The sequence below is a fragment of the Nicotiana sylvestris genome, chromosome 6 (genome assembly GCF_000393655.2).
Source record: "Nicotiana sylvestris chromosome 6, ASM39365v2, whole genome shotgun sequence".
Classification (NCBI taxonomy): Eukaryota; Viridiplantae; Streptophyta; class Magnoliopsida; order Solanales; family Solanaceae; genus Nicotiana; species Nicotiana sylvestris.
In genome coordinates this window covers 134,071,900-134,098,992 of record NC_091062.1, presented here as the reverse complement: position 1 = coordinate 134,098,992, position 27,093 = coordinate 134,071,900, and the positions used below count along the sequence as shown (strand labels likewise).

General features: G+C 38.9%; 1 protein-coding gene across 1 annotated transcript; it reads right to left on the bottom strand.

Annotated features, from left to right (window-relative positions):
* Positions 1-30: 30 nt before the first annotated feature.
* Positions 31-27,093, bottom strand: LOC138871316 (uncharacterized). The gene is made up of 4 exons (XM_070149188.1): positions 26,767-27,093; positions 25,286-25,419; positions 1,299-1,389; positions 31-654 (listed from the first exon to the last, which is right to left on the bottom strand). The coding sequence occupies exons 1-4, from the start codon at positions 27,091-27,093 to the stop codon at positions 31-33; spliced, it is 1,176 nt and encodes a 391-aa protein (XP_070005289.1).

The following is a 27,093-nucleotide window of genomic DNA, read 5'->3' as shown; positions in this document are numbered from 1 at the left end:
ATATCTTCTCCGCATCTCCCGCTCGGTCTCCTAAGTAGCCTCCTGCACGGGCGGACCTCTCCATTGCACCTTCACTAAAGTTATATCCTTTGATCTCAACTTTTGGACCTGCCGCTCCAAAATAGCGACTGGGTCCATATCATAAGTCAAATCGCCGTCTAACTGAACTGTGCTGAAATCCAAAATATGAGACAGATCACCGATATATTTCCGGAGCATAGAAACATGAAATACTGGATGCACCCCCGACAAACTAGGCAAAGCAAGCTCATAAGCCACCTCCTCAATCCTCCAAAGCACCTCAAAATGCCCAATAAACCGAAGACTCAACTTGCCCTTCTTCCCAAATCTCATAACACCCTTCATGGGTGAAAACTTCAGTAGAACCTTCTCCCCAATCATGTAAGATACATACCGAACCTTCCTGTAAGCATAACTCTTTTGTCTCGACTTAGCTGTACAAAGCCCCTCCTGAATCACTTTCACCTTGTCCAAAGCATCCTGTACCAAGTCTGTACCCAAAAGCCTAGCCTCGCCCGACTCAAACCAACCTACTAGAGATCTATACCGTCTCCCATATAAAGCCTCATAAGGAGCCATCTGAATACTCAACTGATAACTGTTGTTGTATGCAAACTCCGCGAGTAGTAGAAACTGGTCTCATGAACCCCCAAAGTCAATGACACAAGCGCGTAACATGTCCTCCAATATCTGAATAGTGTGCTCGGACTGTCCGTCCATCTGAGGGTGAAAAGCTATGCTCAACTCAACCTGAGTGCCCAACTCTCGCTGCACGGCCCTTCAAAACTGCGATATAAACTGAGTACGTCTATCTGAGATGATGGAAATCGGGGAACCATGCAGGCGAACAATCTCTCAGATATAAATCTCAGCTAACCGCTCTGAAGAATATGTAGTACACATATGAATGAAGCGCGCAGACTTGGTCAGCTGATCCATAATTACCCAAATAGCATCGAACTTCCTCAAAGTTCATGGGAGTCCAACTACGTAATCCATGGTGATCCGCTCTCACTTCCACTCTGGAATATCCATCTGCTGAAGCAAGCTACCCGGCTCTAGTGCTCATATTTCACCTGCTGATAATTGAGGCACCGAACTACAAACCTCACTATATCTTTCTTCATTCTTCTCCACCAGTAGTGCTGTCTCCAATCCTGATATATCTTCGCGGCACCCGAATGGATAGAATACCGCGAGCTATGGGCCTCCTCCAGAATCAACTCCCGAAGTCCATCAATATTGGGCACACATATCCGGCCCTGCATCCTCAATACCCCATCATCACCAATGATCACATCTTTAGCATCGCCGTGCTGAACTTTATCCTTGAGGACAAGTAAATGAGGATCATCGTACTGGAGCTCTCTGATATGATCAAATAAGAAAGACCGAGAAACCACACAAGCTAAGATCCGACTGGGCTCCGAAATATCCAACATCACAAACCGATTGGCCAATGCCTGAACATCAACTGCAAGAGGTCTCTCCCATAACAGGAATAAATGCAAAACTGCCCATACTCACCGCCTTCCTACTCAAGGCATCGGCCACTACATTGGCCTTTCCCGGATGGTACAAAATAGTAAGGCGGAATACATATGGAGACACTTAAAGTTGTAACCATTTTTTATTTAGACACCTAAACTTAAGGTTGTTCCAATGAGCACTTATACTACACTAAACTTTTCCGATTAGACACTTCTTGTTGAGTTGGCACATAGAGTGAGCTTCACCCAAAATAGGCGCGTGAAGAGCCCAAAAAATAGATTTTATCTTTATTTTTTCTTTTTATTTCTTTCTTTCTTCTTATTCTTCTTCTTCTTATTTTCTCTCCACCATCAATTCCACCATTGTCTCCCCCACTTTCACCATTGTTGTGCCTCCACCACTAATTTAGCTCGAAAGTTTGAACCAACAATCGTCTTAGTTGATTGAAACCGAAGTAGGACCGTATTCTTCATTTGAAGTTAAAGCACCATTAATGGGGTCTTTAAGAAAGCTTGAAGGTTTAAAATGGGTTACTTGATTTAATGAAAAATTGAGAATTTAATATTGGGGTTGTCTTCGAGTGTTGGTAGGGAATCTTTAGTTGAAGTTATGACAAATTTGGAAGAGTTTCTCTTGAAATTTTGGATTAAAATCGTGGTTGGAACAATAATAGACATGAAGATAGTGAAGAACACCAAGAACAATGATTTCAAGAACACCAATGTGTCCTTTTTTTTTTGACTTTTCTTTTGTTAATAATGTATCATTTTCTGATTGGGTGTAAATTAAAGTTTTTTTTCTTTTTGAGAATGTTATTTTATTTTGTTAACTAAATAGATTTTAAAATAGTTTTTCCTTTTTTTTTAAACTCAAAATGATATATGTCCTTTTTTTATTTGTCATTCGCCACGTCAGCCACGAGTGCATTGCACACACTTTGTAAGTTTGGCTAATTGTCAAAAAGTGCCTAATTAGAACAAGTTTAGTGTAGTATAAATGCTCAATAGGAACAACATTTATTTTAGGTGTGCAAATGAAAAATGGTGCCTCATAGTCCTTTAGCAGCTCTGACCATCTCCGCTGCCTCAAATTGAGATCCTTTTGCTTAAACAAGTGCTGGAGGCTACGATGATCAGTAAACACCTCACAAGACACATCATAAAGATAATGCCTCCAAATCTTCAACGTGTGAACAATGACAACCAACTCTAAATCATGAACAGGGTAGTTCTTCTCATAAGGCTTCAACTGACGAGAAACATAAGCAATCACTCTACCCTCCTGCATCAACACACACCCAATGCCAACCCGAGAAACATCACAATACACCGTATAAGAACCTGAAGTTGATGGCAAAACTAACTCTGGAGTTGTGGTCAAGGCAGTCTTGAGCTTTTGAAAGCTCGCTTCACACTCATCCGATCACCTGAAAGGAGCACCCTTTTGGGTCAATTTGGTCAAGAGTAATGCAATAGATGAAAATCCATGAACGAACCGGCTGTTGATACCCAATTTTTCCCTACATGTTTTTAAATATGCATAAATACCTTCAAATAGCATATATATGCACATATAAGCATGCACAAGGTTTTTATAATTTTTTTCATAAGTTTAAAGGGTTTAAATTGATTTATTTTCTCCCCTTTTATTCATAAAATTCCCAATAATTATTTTTAAAATTATTTTTATGATGATTTATTCATTTAATTTCTATATTTATGCCAAAATATGGCTAATATATTTTTATGCATTTTGTATAATTAAATTTAGTATTTTTAAGCTAAATTGCATATAATTGCAATGTTAGCCCATTTTAATGTATAATTATATTTTATATGTGTAAAATTGACCCCTATATTTTTAAAATGATAATTACATATTTTAAATCATTTTGGTATAGACAAATTATTTTCAGAAAACTATTTATTATTTATTATAAATTAAAATGGGGAAAAGTGGCTATTTAAATTATAGCCAGATTTGGCTTTCAATTTTAGCATAATTTTAACCCCAACCCCAGCCTAATTCCTAATCAGATTACCCAACCCAAGCCCTAATTACCTCTACCCGACCCAAAGCCATCTTAAATCCTGGTCGTTGATCTAAAAGATCAACGACCCTCATCCATTCTTTCCTTTTTAATTCTAAATGACCCCTAACCCTAATCACCTTTCCATACCTACTACCTTCAGATGCTCTCGTCCTCTCTCTTCTCTCAACCTAACCCTAACCTTCTTCAACCGCCGCCTCCCTCTCCGGTCATCTCCGACGACCACCTTTCAACCCCAAGCCTCCAATGGTTCCTCCATCGCCTTGCTCATCATCTCTGAGGCCTTCAAGGGCCCTGGGCCATGCTGACTTGTATCAAGGGTTGCTGTTTTAGTTGTTCATGGCTTCTCCGGTGTGATTTTGGACAAAATCACGTCATATTTGTTATGATCTATGAAGTTCTAAGCAGGTTCTTCTATCTCTACCTAGGTTTCCTTTGAAACCCCATTTTTCATTTGTATTTCTTAGATCTGGGCCATTTTTAAACACTTCAAGCCTGTTTCTTTTATGTTCTACACTATTCTCAAACCTCTTTTGAAAAATCATCAACTTTAAGATGTTTTACTTTCTTTTAAAAATTAGGGTTTTTTGGGAACTTCTTCTACTCTTTGTTTAAACTGATTCTTTATGTTTGAAACTTCTATCTTTGCATATCTTGACTGATTCTATATTCTTACTGCTTTTTCAACTTGCCACTGTTAAAAGCCCTAATTTTTTAGATCTTCTTATTTTGGTTCTGTGTGTTAGAATGACTACTTGACTCTTGTTAAGTTTTTGGTGTTACCATGCTTCGAATGGGTTTTTACTGAGTCCTTAGCCTACTTATATCACCTCTATGTGATTGTATTCATCTTGATTGTTCAAAACTTGCCCCTTTCTGTCGATATTGCTGACCTTGCATGTTTGCTACGTCTGTTTGTTCTTCTCTATTTATATATTGAAGTATAGAATCATGACTCCCTCTTGATTGATCCTGATTCCCTTATTTGATTGTTTGATTGGAAGATTTTCTTTTAAAACCCTAAAACTCTGCCTCATTTATTTAAATTGATTGATCCCCTACCTTATTTGTTGTGGTACTTTGTTCTTACTTAATCATTCCTTAATTGGAGTTTTCTAAGCCTAGTCCTAATTGACTACTCTATGCTTACTGAACTTTGATTCTTTCCTTATTAATCATGTACTTATCTTTCTTTCCTTATATACTGGTTCTTACCGTTTGAATTAACTCCCTTAACTTAAGGGAGTAATTGCCTTGATTTTCTAACTGACTGATTCTGAGTTCCTTAATTACCATGCTACTATGATTTTTACCTTATTTTACTACCTGTTTTCAAACTATAATTACTCCAGTCTTTCATTAACACAGACACGAACACTGGGGTTCAAAACTATCTCTCATACTAAAAAAATCTCTGCTCTCTCTCTTGTGCTATTTGCTACTGTCTAAGTTAGTCGGCTGCAAGCTAAGGCTAACCCTTTATGCTCTCTTGTTTTTTCATTCTGCTTACTCTCCTCTTCACTGGTATGTCCTAGTTTCAATTCAATGTTCCAACAACAACATGCTTCTCTAATTGTTTCAGTTTCTCTTTTTTCTAGTTTGCTTCTATTTGTGGTTCTGTTGTGAAACTTGTAGTTAAGATTTACATTATCAGCATGTTATTATGCCTTCCCCTTCCTTTAGATCAGTATATTCTCTTTATGTGTGTTTCTGAGCATGTCTTACCAATTGTCTCTTACTTGTTGTATACTTACCATCCTATATCCCATGAATCCTTAAATCCCTATCACCCTTCTATATGGTTGTGTTCTTCATGACTAGTTCTGTGACTATGCCAGTGTTAGCTATTTCTGAGCATGTCTAAACTAGTCCTAGACCCTTGCTGGGTTATGTGTTGGCAGTAAAATGTTGTATGTATCCCAAACCCTTTGACCCCTGTGTGTGACTATTGAATTTACTTGGTTCTGTGAACTAGCTATATGTAAACCTGTCCTAAGGTGTTTTTGACTTCTGCTCATCTCTTCAAACAAGTCTATGTTGTTTTACTACATTATTTTCAAAAGAAAAAAGACTTTGGTTAAATACAGTTTCTTACTAAAACCTTTTCAACTTGTGTCCATCACTTCTCACTCTACTCTTAGTCAATAAGTTCTGCCTCCTCTAGTATGTGTACTGCCTTGGGATCCTTTTGAGAACCCTCTGAACTCTGGCATACTGAGGCTGGCCTTTCCACACTGCACTTGTTCAATCTTTGGTTACTAAGTCTAGGTGTAAGCACTGCCCGGGATCCTTGAGATCCTTAGGGAACTTTGATGCACCTAGACTCTGATTTGTCTATGGAATTGAGGCATATGAGGCCATTGGGGTCTTTGGGAAATCTGGGCCTAATTAAAGGCTCCCTATAGAATAGCTTCTTATTTTCTATTTTACTTATGTAATTCATTCATTGGCCTGTAATAATTTATAAACAGATATTGGGGTATTTAGTAAAGGGGTGGGTAGATGCATACTTTCTTGGGTAATGCGGGTAGAAATCCTGCTCTTAGGACCTTACTTTTAAAGTCTGATTGCTTGCCTAAATAGAAAACATGCTCATATGACTTTACTCTTTAATCTGATTACTTTGCCTAATAGAAATCATGTCCATAGGATTTCGCTTTTAAGTTTGTTGCTCGTCAAGTAGAAACCATGTCTATAAGGTTTTACATTCTGTCATGTTTAGAAACCATGTTTATAGGTTCCAAACAATCATGTCTTAAAATCAGTTTAATAATAGATGCCATGCCTATAGGACCTGATCCAATTTCAGTTACAACGAGTATTTATGTATGTTTCTATACCTGCAAATCATTAACAATCAGTAATACGCATAGATATCATGCCTATAGGGATCCCTACTTGAAATTGTGCTTGTCAGTCTAATCTAGTCTAATAAATAGACTTAATCACACCTAGTTCATTTCTGAATTGGTTTTATTAAGTATCAAGTATTTCCTGAAACAATTTCCTTCAAACTGCCTCAATCTCATCAGAAATCATGCCTATAGGTATTAAAGGAGTCTATTTCAAAATCTGTTTGTTTCTGCATTAATATAGACATCAGTAATTTTGCGTATAGGCAAGCCTTTAGGGAATTTTCAAAACTGCATTCTTTGAAACTGTCTCCATTGCTTAACGTTTTCTTATCCTAACAGGTTTTTAAAAGAGTCCCTAGGCAACTACTAGGGTATAACTTCTGAGTCTAAGAAAAGGGTTATCTGTTTTCTACATATTCACTTAGATATCCGGCTTTAGGACATTGTCTAATAAAAGACCTTAACTCTGCTTGAGTCGTGCTGCTTATGTGTTTTTAGGAGGAAACTCTAAGCCTCTTAATTGCTCCCATTATGTGTGAAAGTCCTAAATGTTTTTGACTTTCGCCTTAGAATTTTTGCCTTTTATAACCTTAAGGGTACGTCTAGAACCACCTAACTCCCTCCAGGACCATTAGGAAGGGACGGGTAGCAGCACACAATAGGAATCGTTGACCGAACACTCGCTTTGCATGACCAATAAGGGGATGGGAAGGGTAGACATGGGATATGATGACTACGTGTTAATGTCACGTGTAGCCCCTCATTGAGGAGTGTTTACTGGACATTGCATAGGGTGATCCTATAGGATAACCAACCTAGAACCCCCCTTTACAAAATCCCTTTCTTTATTTAAATCTTTATTTTACAACTTGTTCAAACCTTTATCTTACTACTTGGGTTATTCTAACATTCTTTACTTGCAATCTATTTGATTCAACTGCTTACTTGTAATGGACTAATTTGTGAATATAAGTTCGGCCGGGACCCACAGTTGTGGACCAAGAGGGGTGCCTAACACCTTCCCCTCGAGGTTACTTCGAGCCCTTACCCTAATCTCTGGTAATGCAAACCAGCCCAAGAGTTAATCGCTCTAGGTGCCCTAACGCACCATAATCCATTAGGTGGCGAATCTTCAAATACCCAATTCCCAAAAGGAAATGAGCCTTACACCCCGTGAATGTCGAAACCCAGACCTCTTCCTCGTTTCGAAAAGGGGAGGGAAAAAGGGGGTGCAACACCGGCGATAATAAACTGCCAACCCAAGAAAACTGCAAATCTCTGTGGCTGAGGACAGTCTGGGCCAACTCTGTACCGCCTCTATCTTTTTGGATCAACCTGAATACCCTCACTAGACACCGCGTGCCCCAAGAACGCCACGAAACTGAGCCAAAACTCACACTTGGAGAACTTTGGATAAAGTTTTTCCTCCCTCAACCATTGCAATACAACTCTCAAATGCTCCGCGTACTCCTCCTGACTATGTGAGTATACCAGAATATCATCAATGAAAACAATCACAAACGAGTCGAGATAAGGCCGAAACACACTGTTCATCAAATGCATGAATGTTGCTGGGGCATTGGTTAGCCCCAAAAGACATCACAAGGAATTCATAATGACCATATCGAGTCCTAAAAAATGTCTTAAGAATGTCTGAGTCCCTAATCTTTAACTGGTGATACCCTGACCGGAGATCAATCTTGGAGAACACTCTCACTCCCCGAAGTTGGTCAAATAAATCATCAATACGAGGCAAAGGATACTTGTTCTTGATTGTGACTTTATTCAACTGCCTGTAATCAATGCACATCCTCATCGTGCCACCCTTCTTTTTCACAAATAGAACAGGTGCACCCTAAGGCAACACACTATGCCAAATAAACCCCTTATTAAGGAGTTCCTAAAGTTGCTCCTTCATTCCTTTAACTCCGCCGGTGCCATACAATACGGTGGAATAGAAATGGGCTGAGTGTCCGGCACCAAATCAATACTGAAATCAATATCTCTGTCCGGCGGCATGCCTGACAAGTCTGCAGGAAACACATCCGAAAAATCCCTTACTATCGGGACTAATCAATGGTAGGATTCTCTGCACTAACATCCCTCACGAAGGCCAAATAAGAAAGACAACCCTTCCCAATTCGCTCGACCTTCAAAAATGAGATCACCCTACTAGGAACATAATCCAACGAACCTCGCTTCTCAATCCGTGGCACCCCCGGCATAGCCAATGTGACTGTCTTAGCATGACAATCGAAAATAGCATGATACAGAGACAATCAATCCATGCCCAATATCACATCAAAATCAACCATACAAAGTAACAAAAGGTCCACTCGGGTCTCTAAACCCCCAATAGTCACCACACATGACCGATATACGTGGTCTACAACAATAGTATTGCCCATCGAAGTAGATACACGAACCAATAAAAGAAGAGACTCACAAGGCATATCCAAATAACGAGCAAAATATGATGATACATATGAAAAAGTGGAACCAGGATAAAATAATACAGAGGAATCCCTGTAGCAAACTGAGACAATACCTGTGATCATAGCATCTGAAACAATAGCATTTGGTCTAGTTGGGAGTTTATAGAAACAGGCCTGACCACCGCCTGATTGACCTCCCCCTCTAGGGCGACCCCTAGCTGACTGTCCCCCACTTCTAGCTGTCTAGGGGGGTGGTGAAGTAACTGGTGCTGAAGTCGATGGCCGAGAACTCTGTTTCGGAGTCCCACTCAACAACCTAGGGCAGTCTCTTTTGATATGACCAAGATCCCCGCACTCGAAACAACCCCTCCTCTGACGGAACTGCTGCTCCTGATACCCTGTGGAACTACCCGTAGAAACATGGGCAGACGGGGCATGGTGAGAGCTCTTTGTTGGAAGGGTACTGAGAGATGAGTTGCCCTAATATGAACTGTGAGAAACATGGCCCGATGATGCACCACAGAGAACTTGACGAGCTGACTGAGCATGTCTGAATGGACGGCCTCTGCCGTGCTGAAACTGACCCCCATGAAGAGCACCACTAAATCCACTCTAACCACGAGGCCTCTTGGACTCCCTCTCAACCCTCTCCTGACCATGAACCATCTCAATCTATTGAGCAATGTCGACAACCTCATCAAAAGTGACATCAAACACCCTCTCTCCGGTCATAAGAACCGAAGCTGAAAATCGAGGCCATCTATAAACCTTCTGATCCTCTCTCGGTCTGTGGGAATCAACTAGACCGCATGACGAGCCAACTCGGAGAGCCGCATCTCATATTGTGTAACAGACATATCACCCTAACAAAGCTGCTTGAACTGCCTACGCAGCTCCTCTATGCGAGACTCAGGAACAAACTTCTCCAAAAAGAGAACGGAGAACTGCTACAAAGTAAGGGGCGCTGCGCCAACTGGCCTACGCCTCTTATAAGCCTCTTACCAACTATGCGCAACCCCAGAGAACTAGAAAGTAGTGAATGAGACCCCACTGGTCTCCAGAATACCTGTGGTCCGAAGCATCCTCTGACACTTGTCCAAGAAACCCTGTGCATCCTCACCCTCAGCGCCACTAAATGACGGAGGCTAGAGTCTCCCAAACCTCTCCAATATGCGGTGCTCATCCTCTAGCATTACAAGAGCTACATAGTCCTGAGCAGCTGCAAGTGACTGGGCTGGAGGTGTCCTCGGTGTCTGAAGTCCCTGAACAACCTGCTCAGGTATGCGAGCGGCGGGAGTCTGAGTGCCTCCCCCGACCTGAGAAGTAGTTGTGGATGTAGTAACTGAGGCCGCCTGAGTCAGGCCAGTGCACACTGATAGAATCTGAGTTAGGGCCTCCTGAAGGCCTGGAATAACAATAGACTCAGTCGGTGCCTGAGCTGGTCTTATTGGAGCATCCACAACTAGGACTTGATCATGAACTGGTGGATCTACAGTTGCTGCCCTAACTGTTGTGCGGGTTACATCCCTGCCCCTACCACGGACCCGACTGCGACCTCAGCTTCTCGCGGCCCCAACTGGTGGTACTGGTGGTCGTCCATCATGACCGGTAGCACATGTCCTCACCATATGTGAGAGAATAGAATAACAGAAGTTTAGTTACCAGAATCAGCAGATTCGCACGACAAGAATTCAAGAATGCGAAGTTTTCCTAAAGGTTCTGCAACCACTCGAAGATAAGTACAGACGTCTTCGTACCGATCTATAAGACTTTACTAAACCCGCTCATGACCCGTGAGACCTATGTAACCAAGGCTTTGATACCAACTTGTCACGACCCCAAAACCAATCCGGTCGTGATGGCGCCTATCATGGAACTATGCCAGCCGACACATTCCCAAAATAATTTGACATTTTATAATAAAGATGTTTTAAAAATATTAATTAATAAAACTTCATAATATAAGTCTAAATAACAAAGTGCGAAAAGAAAAGCCCGACATCGGGGTATTACAAGTCATGAGCATCTACTATAAATCGTCTGAAAATGCTAAGACTAATACAGTCTGGAAAATAACTAATAATATCTAAAGGAAGATAGGAGGGAGAAGGGCAAGGCTGCAATCACCATGCCAACTCCAAAGTATCCGCGACGGATGAAAGATCAACAATCGCAAGCACGTCCAACAATTCCTAGATCTGCACACAGGGTGCAGGGAGTAATGTGAGTACGCAAACTCAATAAGTAATAAAGGTAAATAAAGACTGAGCAGTAGAAACACATAAAATCCATGTCATGAAACCTCAATAGGTAATAACATGTTTTCAAATCAGTATATGAGTCAAATCACCTCGTTTAAAAGTTCAGTTTTGATATAAATCATTTGAAGGTATTTTCAACAGTTTCAACAGAGATTCAATGCAATTTAGAGTAAAAGTGATGAAAATCATAAACAGCCCCTCGGGCAAACATGAATCAAGAACAGCCCCTCGGGCAACATCATATCACTCACTCAAGGTACCCGCACTCACTAAGGGTGTACAGACTCCGGATGGGCTCCTACAGCCCAAGCGCTATAACACGCACGGACAACTCACATGCTGCACAGACAACTCATGTGCTATAATATCAATATCAGAATCCGCACGGACAACTCATGTGTTGCACGAACAATTCACATGCTATATCTCTCAATATCCTCACAATTACAGGCCCTCGGCCTCACTCAATCATAAATCTCTCAAGCCACTCGAGCTATCAGTAAAAAGACAGGGTGTTCAGCCCAAAATATCAATTTTATGCATCAAAATAGAGTAATAAAGATTGAGTTACGAAATCAGTAAACACAGCATGACTGAGTATAGATCTTAAATCAAAAACAATGAGAGGATAATAAGAAAAGACCACTAAAGGTCCAAACAGCTTTGACACGAGGCCCAAATATGACATTCAACCCAATTTATAGAAACTCTTTCTAAAATACATAAGTAGCATATAATTTCACTCAAATACACAACTTAATAATTGTTACGGGGCGGACCAAGTCACAATCCCCATAGGTGCACGCCCACACGCTCGTCACCTAGCATGTGCGTCACCTCAAAGTAGTGAAACGATGTGAAATCCGGGGTTTCATACACTCATGACAAGATTTACAATCATTACTTACCTCAAACTGGTCAAATCCCTACTCCACGACGCCCTTGCCTCTGTAATTGGCCGCCAAACGTCCCGAGTCTGACCAAAAGCAATACAATGCAATCAATATAGGCCAACGAACCAATTCCATATGAAAAATTATCAAATTATACCAAAATCCTGAAATTCACCCAAACCCGGCCCCAGGTTCCACATCTCGGAATCCGAAAAAATCATAAAACTAGAAACTCCTTTCACTCACGAGTCTATACATACCAAATTCATCAAAATCTGACCTTAAATGGTCCCTCAAATCCTCAAATTAAACTCTCCAATTTCCAAGCCCTAACCCCTCAATTTCATCTCTAATTTCTACCAGTTTCATCCTTAATCAACTGATAATTACCATAATCACAAGTATTAAGCTCAAATAACTTACCTCAATGAGTATCCCATTGATTCCCTCTTCAAAATCCTCCAAAAAGCTCAAAAATCCGAATGAAAATGGTGAAGAATGACCAAAATTCGCGAAGGGTCCAATTTATACTTTCTGCCAGGCATTTCCGTACCTGCGGCCCTTTTCTCGCACCGGCGCAACCGCTTCTGCGGTCCAATCAACCGCACCTGCAATTTTCACTTAAACGCCCAGGACCGCATCTGCGCCCAAGGCACCGCACCTGCAGTCCCGCAGATGCGTCCAACTCACCGCATCTGCAGTTCTTCTCCTGGCCCTCAAGCTCCGCATCTGCGGCTTCCCCACCACATCTGCGACCTCGCACCGATCGCAGGTGCGGAAACATCAGAAGCAGCAGCTTCAGCTGCAAAATCTCAATTTTTAACTCTTCTGTTAACCATTCGAATTCATCTCGAGGCCCTCGGGACCTCAACCAAAAATACAAACAAGTCGCATATCACCATTCAAACCTTCGGAACATGCAAAACAACATCAAAACACCAAATCACCCTCGGATTCAAGTCTAAGAACTTTTAAACTTTCGAATTCCGCAAATGATGCCGAAACCTATCAAACCTCGTCCGAAAGACCTGAAAGTTTGCACACACGTCACAAATGACACTACGGGCCTACTCCAATTTCCGGAATTCCATTACGACCCCGATATCAAGATTTTCACTGCCGACCGGAAACGCCAAATTTCCAATTTCGCTAATTCAAGCTTAATTCTACCACGGACCTCCAAATTACATTCCGAGCATGCTCTTAAGTCCAAAATCACCTAACGGAGATAACCGAATCATCAGAATTCACATGCGAGATCTTCTACACATAAGTCAATATCCGGTTGACTTTTCCAACTTAAGCTTCTAAATAAGAGACTAAGTGTCTCATTTCACACTAAAACCATTCCGAACCCAAACCAACCAACATGATACTACACAATACAACTGAACAACAAATAAAGAAGCATAAATGAGGAAAAGGGGGCTATAACTCATGAGACGACCGGCCGGATCGTTACAGTAACATTACTAATAGTAGAATTTGTACTACTTATAATGCATGGAAAAAGGAGCTCCTGTTGAATAAAAAAGAGAAGCTTCCATCAGCAGAACATTTTCTAGAAAGGAAATTAAATTAAAGTGTTGGTACAAATTTAGTAAAGTGATAAGAGATGGTGATTGGACGAGAAAATGGCTTAAGGAGGAAGCAAAGGCATCACCTTTGGGAGAGGCAACATGATTGGGCGGCACACAAAACCCCATCCTCACTATAAAGCTGTTCCCTTAAAGAATCAATTCATCACCTTATAATACTATTAACTTGTCGTTCGGTTCAAAATAAGGTTATTGCAAAATTATAATTTTAGGATTAATTTATTATAATTTCCCCTGCTAAATGAAACAGAGAATATCAAATCTATAACAATATACCAATAATCAAACGGCGAATAAATACAATCTCAAATTTAGCCCATTTGGACATAGATTTTTTTTTTTTTTTTTGCTTTTTCTCAAAAAAAAATTGAAAATATTATCTACATGGAATTTGATTCGTTTTTAAAAAAAATTGAAGAAAAAATTCCAAATTCTAAAAATTTGTCCAATTTTTTGAGGAATTTTCTTTTTTACTCACACAACTTCTACCTTTTTTAAAGTAAAATACATGTCAAAACACAACTTCAACTTCCAAAAAATATTTTCAACACAACTTCAAAAAAATAAAAATAAAAATAAAAAATTCAACCAAATCTATGTCCAAACGCTAGCTTAATATGCTGGAATTAATAACCAAACGACCTCTTAGATAATACTATCTGCGCTCGTATACATTACTATATGTGTGCATTCCGAGAGACAGATTGATGTCGAAAAGGGAAACTAATTAGTATTTGACCAATTTACGCTAGTACATATATACTTATTTATGTTTTAAAAAATAAATTTAAGCACTTAGTAACTATATGAAAGATTAAATAATATTCTGGTTTCATTTTTGGATTGAAAACTGCTAGTAAAAGGGAAAAAATCAAGTTAGGAAAAAAAGAAGAAGCAAATTACCTCATTTTCCTTACTTTGGTGAATGGTAGTAATTGATTTGACACTATGGGTAATACAAAAAGGTTTACGAGTCCGGAGGAGGGGAACATTGTATATATGTAGAAAATACAAGTACAAATAAAGTCATGTATGAAATACAGGTCCCTATCATATTTGTTGTCATCCCTCTTTCGAGAAGTTTTATTTTGTGTCTCATACAATTTATACTAGTAGTATGAGGCTCTTTTTTATCTTATAAATTTGTGGACCCAAATCTTATATTTGTGGGTCCATAAAAATTTGGGTTTACAAAACTGTAAGATAAAAAAATTATCTCATACAACTAGTGTCAGTTGTATTAGACACAAAATAAAATTTTCCATGGTTATATGTAGGTTGTTAATTTCATACCAAAAGTTGGTGATGTTGACGTGAGCGAATCTCATCAAAATTACCAATGGATGCACCCATAATTTTCAGTCTCAGATATACGTGTGCGAAAGAAACTAAAACACATCTCTCTCTCCCTCTCTTACACGTATTTATATTACATACTACTCTAAATTAATTAATTTTAAATACTGAATTCATTTTTAATGTTGATAGACGTGAATACTGTCAAATATATGCTAAAGAAATGGTCATTGGGCCTAACTCAAACTCAAACGCTAGCTCAAGAGGTAAGGATTATTTAAAGGGAATCTTACAGAAATGTCCTAAAAAAGTCCAACTTATCAACCTCTAACCATTAATTATAGACTTACCCAAACGAGCCAAACACATATAAAAGTTAAAAATACAAATAAATAAGGTTCTTTCTCTCCAAGAATCACGCATAGAAATCTCCTTCCATATTTTTAAGCGTGATTAACAATATTAGATGTAAGATGGAAAGAAAATTTCGTGGATGAGATAACAAATAAGGTGATAAAATACAAAAAAATATATATACAAGTTTCCAAAAATCTAAGCAAAAAATAATTTTTTTTTCAATGGTTATGGTTGAGATTCATTGAAAACATATAGATGAGTCAATATATAAAATTTGAGGAAGATTGGAGGTGATTTGGACTGATTTAGTATCAAAATTCGTAGTTAAAATTGAGTGCAAAAAATTCTTCTGCGACACATGTATCACACATGTATCTCACACGCAGGTATACATGGATATACATGTGATACATATTTGATACAAATATGATACATGTTTAATACATAAGTGATACATAGTGTGATCACATATCATTTTTTTCATGTTCATCTTCTACTTCGAATTTTCAATTCAAACCACCACAAAACTCCACTAAATCATCCCAAAGCTGAGATTCAAGCTCCTTAAGATGTACCCAATCTATTCTAATAACATACACTCAAAAGAAAGCAAAACATTTGACCTTTTTAGGCTACAAATAGCTAATTGGCTAATATTGGTAATATTTTAGGAATTGGCCAATTTTTGTAATAAGCTACTTATAAATTAACATAGTTGGTATTTTTCCTTGTTTAAAGCCATAACATCGGGTAAAATAAGAATTGGATAGACATGATTGTGATATCATGTTAAAAAAATGGACATTGGACCTAACTTAATCCAAAAACTAGCTCAGGAGGTAAGGATTGAAGTGAAATGGCCTCCCACCTAATTGATGTGGGAGACTAACAATATGTTATGCATGTGTTATGACCCAAGTTCTCTCTCCATGAACTGTCGTGACGGCACCTAGTCTCTACGACTAGGTAAGCCTAACAAATTCGCGAAAATGAAATAAAGATACGAAACCAACAATTAACAAGTAAATATAATAAAGGAGTTTAAAATGCCGCCCGACATATATAATAATAGCACTCTCGAACTGAACATAGCACTCCCAAAACCCAGAATCTTATGAAATCACAAGCTACATAAGTACATAGTGTTTCTAATCTCCAGAAAGTCTAACAACGAAGAAAAATATAGGAAGTCTGTAACTAAGGGAGGAATAGAGAGGGACTTCTAGGTCTCCGGACGCGGTAGATATACCTCGAAGTCTCTGGATTGCCTCGCCTCACTGGAAGTATGGCTGAGAAGAAGAACCTAGATCTGCACACGAAAAACATGTGCAGGAAAGGGCATGAGTACACCACAGCGATACCCTGTAAGTGCCAAGCCTAACCTCGGTCGAGTAGTGACGAGATCAGGTCAGAGTCCTACTGGTTTTATATATATATATATATACAAGATAAAACAGTATGAAATATGATTGTGGAGATAAATGCTAGCAGTCAATGAAATGAAATTACAGGAAAAAAACATAACTCAGTACACAAAGATGTTATAAATATATTATATTATGGATGTTCATTTAGAACTTCGTTGTAAATAAGCTTCCTGAAGAAGCTTATCCATATGGGACTCCACCGTAAATATATTTATTTATTTAAGTACTCTATTGGAAATAAGCTTCCTGAAGAAGCTTATCACTTTGATACCCGGTTATGGATAAACATTACCCACGGTAGAAGATTATCCATACCGGGTATAATAAGCTTATCCTTTCAGTACCCAGTTATGGATAAATATTATCTCCAGTAGAAGATTATCCATACCGGGTATAATAAGCTTATCCTTTCAGTACCCAGTTATGGATAAACATTACCCCCAGTAGAAGATTATCCATAACGGGTATAATAAGCTTATCCTTTCAGTACCCAGTTATGGATAAACATTACCCCCGGTAGAAGATTATCCATATCGGGTATAATAAGGAAGAAAGGAAGCTGTTGTGTAAGCTGCTACTATACCAGATATGGATAATCTTCTACTGAGAGCAATGTTTATCTATAACGGAGTACTGAAAGGATAAGCTTATTATACCCGATATGGATAATCTTCTACCGGTAGTAATATTTATCCATAACTGGGTACTGAAAGGATAAGCTTATTATACCCGGTATGGATAATCTTCTACCGGGGGTAATGTTTATCCATAACTGGGTACTGAAAGAATAAGCTTATTATATCCGGTATGGATAATCTTCTACCAGGGGTAATGTTTATCCATAACTGGGTACTGAAAGGGTAAGCTTATTATCCCTGGTATGGATAATCTTCTATCGGGGGTAATGTTTATCCATAACCGGATATCGAAGTGATAACCTTCTTCAGGAAGCTTATTTTCAATAGAGTACTTAAATAGATAAACATATTTACGGTGGAGTCTCATATGGATAAGCTTCTTCAGGAAGCTTATTTACAACGGAGTACTAAATGGACATCCATAATATAATATATTTATAACACTCCCCCTTGGATGTTCATTAAAAGATAATGTGCCTCATTAAAACCTTACTAGAAAAAACCATGTGGGAAAAAATCCTAGTGAAGGAAAAAGAGTACACATATTTAGTAATACGCATTACTAGGTGCCTCATTAAAAACCTTATAAGGAAAAACCCCATGAGAAAAAATTTTAGTAAGGAAAAAATAGTGCATCGCGTATTTTACTCCCCCTGATGAAAACCTTGTTTCAAATATTTGAGTCTCCGCATTCCAATCTTGTATACCATCTTCTCAAAAGTTGAAGTTGGCGAAGATTTAGTGAATAAATCTGTTGGATTATCACTAGAACGGATTTGTTGCACATCAATGTCACCATTTTTCTGAAGATCGTGTGTGTAGAATAATTTTTGTGAAATGTGCTTCGTTCTATCTCCTTTTATAAATCCTCCTTTTAATAGGGCTATGCATGAAACATTGTCTCCGTATAATATTGTGGGTCTTTTATCACATTTCAACCCACGTGTTTCTCGAATGAATCACTGATCTCAATCATATGCACTCCCTGCTTGCCGGTTTGAAATCGAGCTTTATGGTATCGGATAAATAACCTGCATCTGCTTTGCCAATACGATCTGCACCACTTTTGTTAGCATTAGCAAGATAAATAAGTGCACCATCTACACCGAGATAGAGTATTTCAGGACCAAGGAGCTCCTCATCCTCTTCTAGAGGTTGGAACGGATCCTTATTCACTTCAAGTGATTGAATATTCATTGGTGTACTTAATGGGTACACTTTGTCCATGTAAAAGTATTTTTAAGACCCTCTTGGAGCTCTTCCGGAGTTCCAATAAGATTTATGTCACCAACATAAACAGCAAGTGTAACAAATTTTGATGACATTTTCTTTATAAAAATACATGGACAAATAACATAATTTATGTAACTTTCTTTCAGCAAATATTTACTGAGGCGATTATACCACACGCGCACAGATTGCTTTAAACCGTACAAAGATCTTTATAATTTGATCGAGTACATTTCTCAAGACTTTGAATTATATGCTTCGGGCATTTTCAATCCTTCAAGGATCTTCATATAGATTTAGCCAAATAAGTCATATAGGTTAAGACTTGTATCTAAATGGTATGACATCTTCAAGTGTCTGGACTGCTAGTCCGATCCTCACAATCTTTTACAATATTGTGCACTATATTGTATTAAATATATCGTCGACGATCATTTTGTGTCAGTTCCGAAGCGACATAACTTGTGGAGATCTCATCACTTTCTTTATTTTCAGGTACCTGAACTTTTTCGGGAGTTTCATGAAATGTTATGTCGTGGGCTCTTCTAGAGCTTATTTCCTCCTCATTATGATCATTTTGATCATTAGCTCCTACTATTTTTCAAGGATTGTTACCTTTGGAACCGATTGGTCTACCACGCTTCATGCGTACAGTAAACTCTATCCTTCAGGGACTTTAATTTTAATAGGAGCATTTGTAGCTGAAATATGATATTTAATTTTGGATCAGCAAATGCTTCTGGCATTCGACTTGAATTATCTTCTAAGTGAGGATCATATTAATGATAATTCGATTCATATAGCATATTTTTCAACTGTTTATTCCATCCCCAAATGTTAGAAAAACTAACATATATCCCCAATCATCTTTGGGAAACATATCTTTGTGGATTATGGTAGAGAAATTAATCATATACCACACAATAATAGATAGTAAAAATATTTGGTTTCCGATCCTAAACCAATTGTGAAGGGAGGACTTATCATATATTGTTGATCTGATGCATACAAGTGCTGCTATATGCAATTTAGAAAATCTTAGACCAACACATGAAGCTTTGTTCTCATAAGCAATGGTTTAGCCATTAATAGGAGGTATTCAATGCTAAACCAGCTTGGATATAAACCAGCATTATCAAGATGAACTGTCTTGATTTCATAATCTGAAAATTATGCTCTTAATCGAGAAAAGCAATTCCAAATGCCAAACTGCAGGTTGACAATAATTACACATGTAACCATCTCATATATGCACCTATAAGTGGTTCACATGATAGGTGAACGGGCCCATATTCACCTTTTATATATTTCAGAATCAGGGGTCTTAGTCCCAACTTTAGCTGGTATAATCAATTCATTATGAGAGCAAGCAACACATGAGAATTCCTGAAGAATCTTCTAGTTCTTTAGTATATGCTTATCTGAATTCTCAAATAGCTCATTTAAAAATGGCAAATGAAAACTTCAAGTTTATCATGTCATGTGCTATCTCTTAGTAAACTTCTGGTTTACTATGGCATAAACTTTTGCTTTAGTAAACTTCTGGTTTACTGTGATACATGATATAGTACAAATTAAAGAATAAGGCGGGTAACTTCTCACATACATATTATTTTACCCCCTATGATTGTGGAAACATGAAGATTATCAATCTTCCAATCATTTGTAGTCTCAATATGATAGCCATTTGTATTAGTAAACTTCAGGTTTACTACAACATATGTTTTGACCATAATCATATAATATGAATGACATATTTGTATATAAGCTCTTCGAGAGCCTTCATTTATTATCCACAATCTAATATTTATCGGGCACTACTGGTGTCATGTATCCTTTAGGCAAACAGTTAGCTCTTCAGGAGTTGTTGATACATTTTGTACTATCAAATATTTCTCATACACTTCTGGTATCATGAGAGAAAATCACAATCAAATAAACAATGTAAAACAATTATTTAAGCATAAGAAAACACTTCTTCATAATATTTTCCTACTTCAGGAGGCAATTTCAATTGTGTTACTTCTTCAGGAGCAAATTTAAAATACGAAATATTGAGTATATATTCTCTCAATTATATTACCTCTTCTGAAGGTGAATTGTGATATATTCACATCAAGAGTGCGTTCATATTTACCCGATTTATTAATATTGTCACATTCACTTCAGGGAATGGATTAATATTATCCAAAGTTCTCATCCTTCAGGAAATCGAACATAATTATCTGAATGCGCATTAATCACATCAAATTGTGATGCCTCAATCTCTTTTAAAATATTTACTACTTCAGGAGCAAATCAAGGCGTGCATTTAATATAGAGAATATTTATGTAGCTTATCTTCAATTGTAACCATAGAAAGCCTAAATTATCACTTCTGGTGATAATAGACATATACCACTTCTGGTATAATTACAATGAGATATATGAAATATAACTACTTCTGGTGGTTGTATATTTCTTGCAAACTCTGCTAGAGTTTAAGTTGATCTAATAATATTATCCATATTCTTCAAAATGACATAAATAAGATATATTATAGTAAATATCATTATCAAATCATAATTTTTTCTTTATGTACAACAATTACATAACCATACTATCTATTACAAACAACAAAAATTAAAATATTTACATTTCTATAGATTCACCACCGATTACATGACTTGTTTCTCCTTCTGGGAGTGCAAGGTAATCAGTTACATCCAAATGCATGAAATCTAAATTATCTTCAGAAATAAAATTTGCTTCAGCATTTTTCTCTGTCTTCTTTAGGGAGGCTTGATAAAGCTCAACCAGGTGCTTTGGCGTACGACAGGTATGTGACCAGTGCCCTTTTTCTCCACATCTATAGCATGCATTTTCTGCATTTGGTGCTTGCACTTCTTCATGCTTTTGTTCCTTCCTTTTCCACTGCTGGTGATGAGGATTGTTCTTTGGTGCATTATTATTACCATGATTAGAGTTTCTTTCCCGACCACGACTAGGGCCACGACCTTTTCCACGTTTAGCCTGGTGGAAGTTCGTCTTATTCACTTCAGGTAATGGACAAGAACCAGTCGACTTTCATGATTTTTCATTAATATCCCATTATGTTGCTCGGCTATAAGAAGATGTGAGATAAGTTCAAAATACTTTTTAAATTCCATCTCTCGATATTGCTGCTGCAGGAGCATATTCGAGGCATGAAAAATGGTAAAAATTTTCTCCAACATATCATGATAAGTACTATTATCACCACATAATTTCAATTGGAAAATAATTCTGAACATAGCAGAACTATATTCACTTATAGATTTAAAATCTTGTAGCCTTAGATGAGTCCAATCATAACATGCCTATGGAAGAACGACCATTTGCAATGGTCATATCTATTTTTCAAATTATTCCATAGTATGACTGGATCTTTAATAGTGAGATATTCCATTTTCAGGCCCTCATCAAGGTGATGACGTAGGAATATCATTATTTTGGCACGGTCTTTGTTTGATGCCTGATTTTTATCCTTGATGGTGTCTGCCAGACCCATCGCATCAAGATGAATTTCAGCATCAAGCACCCAAGACATGTAGCATTTGCCCGATATATCCAGGGCTACAAATTCAAATTTAGAAAGATTTGACATTATTTAGGAAAAGAAAGTTCTTACCTCAGATACTTTCAAAATATTTGCTCGAGATGACAGAGTCTCGTGCTGATAACGTGTTATAAAATAAAGACTATAAAGTAAAGACAAGTATAGAGAGAAACTGATATATTATTCGAATTCAAACTGATGTACATAATGAACTGAAATCTCTTCTATTTATAGAAGAAAGGAAGCTGCTCTGTAAGCAGCATCAAGCACCCAAGACATGTAGCTTTTGCCCGATATATCCAGGGCTACAAATTCAAGTTTAGAAAGATTTGACATTATTTAGGAAAAGAAAGTTCTTACCTCAGATACTTTCAAAATATTTGCTCGAGATGGCAGAGTCTCGTGCTGCGGTTGAGAAATTTTGACTCGGAGTCCCCCAACACGTTTCCATAACGTGCCCTTGGGGGCCAAAGGCCCCTACTACGGGTCGGCAAACGGATGGCGGGCGCTTAGCCAACGACACGTGCCCTTGGGGGCCAAAGGCCCCTACTGCGGGTCGGCAAGCACCCGCCGTCCGCTTGTCGACCATAGTAGGGGCCTTTGGCCCCCAAGGAATGCGATCATACCAGCACTAACGCACCAGATCCCATCAGAACTCCGAAGTTAAGCGTGCTTGGGCGAGGGAGTGCATATGATTGAGATCAGTGATTCATTCGAGAAACACGTGGGTTGGAATGTGATAAAAGACCCACAATATTATACGAAGACAATGTTTCATGCATAGCCCTATTAAAGGGAGGATTTATAAAAGGAGATAGAACGAAGCACATTTCACCAAAATTATTCTACACACACGATCTTTAGAAAAATGGTGACATTGATGTGCAACAAATCCATTCAAGTGATAATCCAGCAGATTTATTCACTAAATCTTTGCCAACTTCAACTTTTGAGAAGATGATATACAAGATTGGAATGGGGAGACTCATATATTTGAAACAAGATTTTCATCAGGGGGAGTAAAATACGCGATGCACTATTTTTCCCTTACTAAGATTTTTTCCCCAGCAATGCGTATTACTAAATATGTGTACTCTTTTTCCTTCACTAGGATTTTTTCCCACGTGGTTTTTCCTAGTAAGGTTTTAATGAGGCACATTATCTTTTAATGAACATCCAAGGGGGAGTGTTATAAATATATTATATTATGGATGTTCATTTAGTACTCCGTTGTAAATAAGCTTCCTGAAGAAGCTTATCCATATGGGACTCCACCGTAAATATGTTTATCTATTTAAGTACTCTATTGGAAATAAGCTTCCTGAAGAAGCTTATCACTTCGATACCCGGTTATGGATAAACATTACCCCCGGTAGAAGATTATCCATACCGGGTATAATAAGCTTATCCTTTCAGTACCCAGTTATGGATAAATATTATCCCCGGTAGAAGATTATCCATACCGGGTATAATAAGCTTATCCTTTCAGTACCCAGTTATGGATAAACATTACCCCCGGTAGAAGATTATCCATACCGGGTATAATAAGCTTATCCTTTCAGTACCCAGTTATGGATAAATATTATCCCCGGTAGAAGATTATCCATACCGGGTATAATAAGCTTATCCTTTCAGTACCCAGTTATGGATAAACATTACCCCCGGTAGAAGATTATCCATATCGGGTATAATAAGCTTATCCTTTCAGTACTCCGTTATGGATAAACATTGCTCTCAGTAGAAGATTATCCATATCTGGTATAGTAGCAGCTTACACAGCAGCTTCCTTTCTTCTATAAATAGAAGAGATTTCAGTTCATTATGTACATCAGTTTGAATTCGAATAATATATCAGTTTCTCTCTATACTTGTCTTTACTTTATAGTCTTTATTTTATAACACGTTATCAGCACGATATTTAATAAATATCGAGCGCCATTTATCTTTGATTGGGGAACTTTTCCCCCAATTTTCCATTTTTCCACTCAAATTCCTTGATTAGATTGAGAAAATTACTATAGATTGATGAAATATAAACGAAATAGGGTTAGGAATCGTTATCCACTGACTTCCTCATCAAAATCCTCACAAAATCGCCTTCTCCCGAGCTAAAAATTGAATTTGGTGTTATGAACTTTCAAACCCTCGAAATTTCCTTTTTCTGCTCAGCTATGTCTGCATTTGCGCTCCCAGGACCGCACCTGCGGTCTCGCTTCTGCGGCTGGAGCTCCGCATCTGTGAAATTTCATTAATTCCCCAAGTACCGCACCTGCGCTCATTTCTTCGCAGATGCAGCTTCGTTTCTGCGGTTCTTGTGTCGCACCTGCGACCACTGGTCCTCTTGCCTCAAACCACACCTACGACCTCCTTCCTCGCTTCTGCGGGGCCGCACCTGCGAGCTTCCCACTGCAAGTGCGAAAATACCAGAAGCAGCCAACTTCAGAATTTGCTCAAGTCCAAGTTTTCATCTGTTAAGCACTCGAAACTCACCCGAGGCCCACGGGACCTCAACCAAACATACTAACCAATCCTAAAATACCATATGGACTTAGTCGAGCCCTCAAATTACATCAAACAACGCTAAAACCACGAATCACCCTGCAATCCAAACCTAATGAACTTGAATTTCCAATATTCTAATACCGATGCCGAAACTAACCAACCTATGTCCGATTGACCCCAAGTTTTACACATAAGTCACATTCATCACTACGAACCTATTCCAACTTCCAAAATCGGATTCCGAACCCGATATCAAAATTTCACTATCGGCCCGAAACTCCAAAAATTCAACTTTCGCTATTTCAAGCCTAAATAAGCTATGGACCTCCAAAACACAATCCGGACACGCCCCTAAGCCCGAAATCACCCAAACGGAGCTAAAGGAATCGACGAAATTCCATTTCGGAGCCGTTTTCACATTGCTCCGACTACAGTCCAAATTGTAAGACTTAAACTCTCAATTAGGGACTAAGTATCCCAAAGCACTCCGAAACTCAAAATGAACTCTCCCGGCAAATCACAATAGTAGAAAAGGACACGTGGGAAGCAATTAATAGGGGATCGGGGCGTTAATTCTCAAACCGACCGGCTGGGTCGTTACATCCTCCCCCTCTTAAAATATTTGTTCGTCCTCGAACGATTATAGAGACATACCTGAAGTGGTGAAAAGATGAGGATAACGACTGCACATATCCTGCTTGGTCTCCCAAGTCGCCTCCTTGACCGGCTGTCCCCGCCATTGAGCCTTTACTGATGCAATGTTCGTTGACCTCAACTTCCGAACCTGCCTATCCAATATATCCACTAGTTTCTCAACATAAGATAGATCCTTGTCCAACTGGACTTAAATGAAATCCAACACGTGCGACGGATCACCATGATACCTCCAGAGCATTGAAACATGAAATATTGGATGAACTCCTGCCAAGCTGGGAGGTAAAGCCAGCTCATAAGCAACCTTCCCAACATGTCGCAACACCTCAAAGGGGCCAATAAACCTTGTGCTCAACTTGCCCTTCTTCCCAAATCTCATAACGCCCTTTAGAGGCGAAACCCGAAGCAAGACCCGCTCTCCAACCATAAAGGAAACATCACAAACCTTCTAGTCCGCATAACTCTTCTATCTGGAGTGGGCTGTGCGGAGTCTATCCTGAATCACCTTAACCTTCTCCAAAGCGTCCCGAATCAAGTCTGTGCCCAATAATCTAGCCTCGCCCCGCTCGAACCAACCCACATGGGATCTATACCGCCTACTATACAGGGCCTCATACGGTGCCATCTGGATGCTGGAATGATAACTTTTGTTGTAGGCAAACTCCGCAAGTAAAAAAAATTCCGCAAATGGAAAGAACTGATCCCAAGAACCTCCAAACTCCATCACACACGCACGAAGCATATCCTTAAGAATCTGAATAGTGCGCTCTGACTGTCCGTCTGTCAGAGGGTGAAATGATGTGCTCAATTCCACCCGAGTACCCAACTTATGTTGTACGGCTCTCTAGAACCTTGATGTGAACTGAGTACCTCTATCTGAAATGATGGAAACTAGAATACCATGCAGGCAAACAACCTCTCGGATATAAATTTCCGCCAACCGCTTCAAAGAATAGGTAGTACACACAGGAATGAAGTGCACGAACTTGGTCAGCCGATCCACAATCACCCAAATGACATCAAATTTTCTCAATGTCTGTGGGAGTCCACAATCACCCAAATGACATCGAACTTTCTCAAAGTCCGCGGGAGTCCACAATCACCCAAATGGCATCGAACTTTCTCAAAGTCCGTGGGAGTCCAACTACGAAGTCCATGGTGATCTGCTCCCACTTCCACTCCGGGATCTCTATCTGCTGAAGCAAGCTACCCGGTCTCTGATTCTCATACTTCACCTGCTCACAATTGAGGCACCGAGCTACAAACCCAACTATATCTTTCTTCATCCTCCTCCACCAGTAGTGCTGCCTTAAATCCTAGTACATCTTCGCGACACCCGGATGGATGGAATATCGCGAACTGTAGGCCTCATCTAGAATCAACTCTCGAAGCCCATCAACATTGGGCATACATATCCAACCCTGTATCCTCAAAACCCCATAATCACTAATGGTCACATCTCTGGTATCACCCTACAAAACCTTGTCCTTGAGGACGAGCAAATGGGGTTCATCATATTGACGCTCCTTGATACGATCAAACAAGGAAGACCGAGAAACCACACAAGTTAGGACCCAACTGGGTTCCGAAATATCCAACCTCACAAACTGACTAGCTAAGGCCAGAACATCCATTGCCATGAGCCTCTCTGCTACTGGTAGATATGCCAAACTCCCCAAACTCTCTGCCTGGCGACTCAAAGCATCGACCATCATATTGTCCATTCCCGGATGGTACAATATAGTGATGTCATAATCCTTAAGCAACTCTAACCACCTCCTCTGACACAGATTAAGCTCCTTCTGCAT

Excerpts from the sequence above, each read along its gene's own strand:
- LOC138871316 (XM_070149188.1), bottom strand. The coding sequence starts at position 27,093 with ATGCAGAAGGAGCTTAATCTGTGTCAGAGGAGGTGGTTAGAGTTGCTT. Across the intron at positions 25,420-26,766 it reads TGCTCGTCCTCAAGGACAAG|GCAGGTTCGGAAGTTGAGGT; the intron begins GTTTTGTAGGGT and ends TATATTGGATAG. Across the intron at positions 655-1,298 it reads TGATCATTGGTGATGATGGG|TTTCTACTACTCGCGGAGTT; the intron begins GTATTGAGGATG and ends TCATGAGACCAG.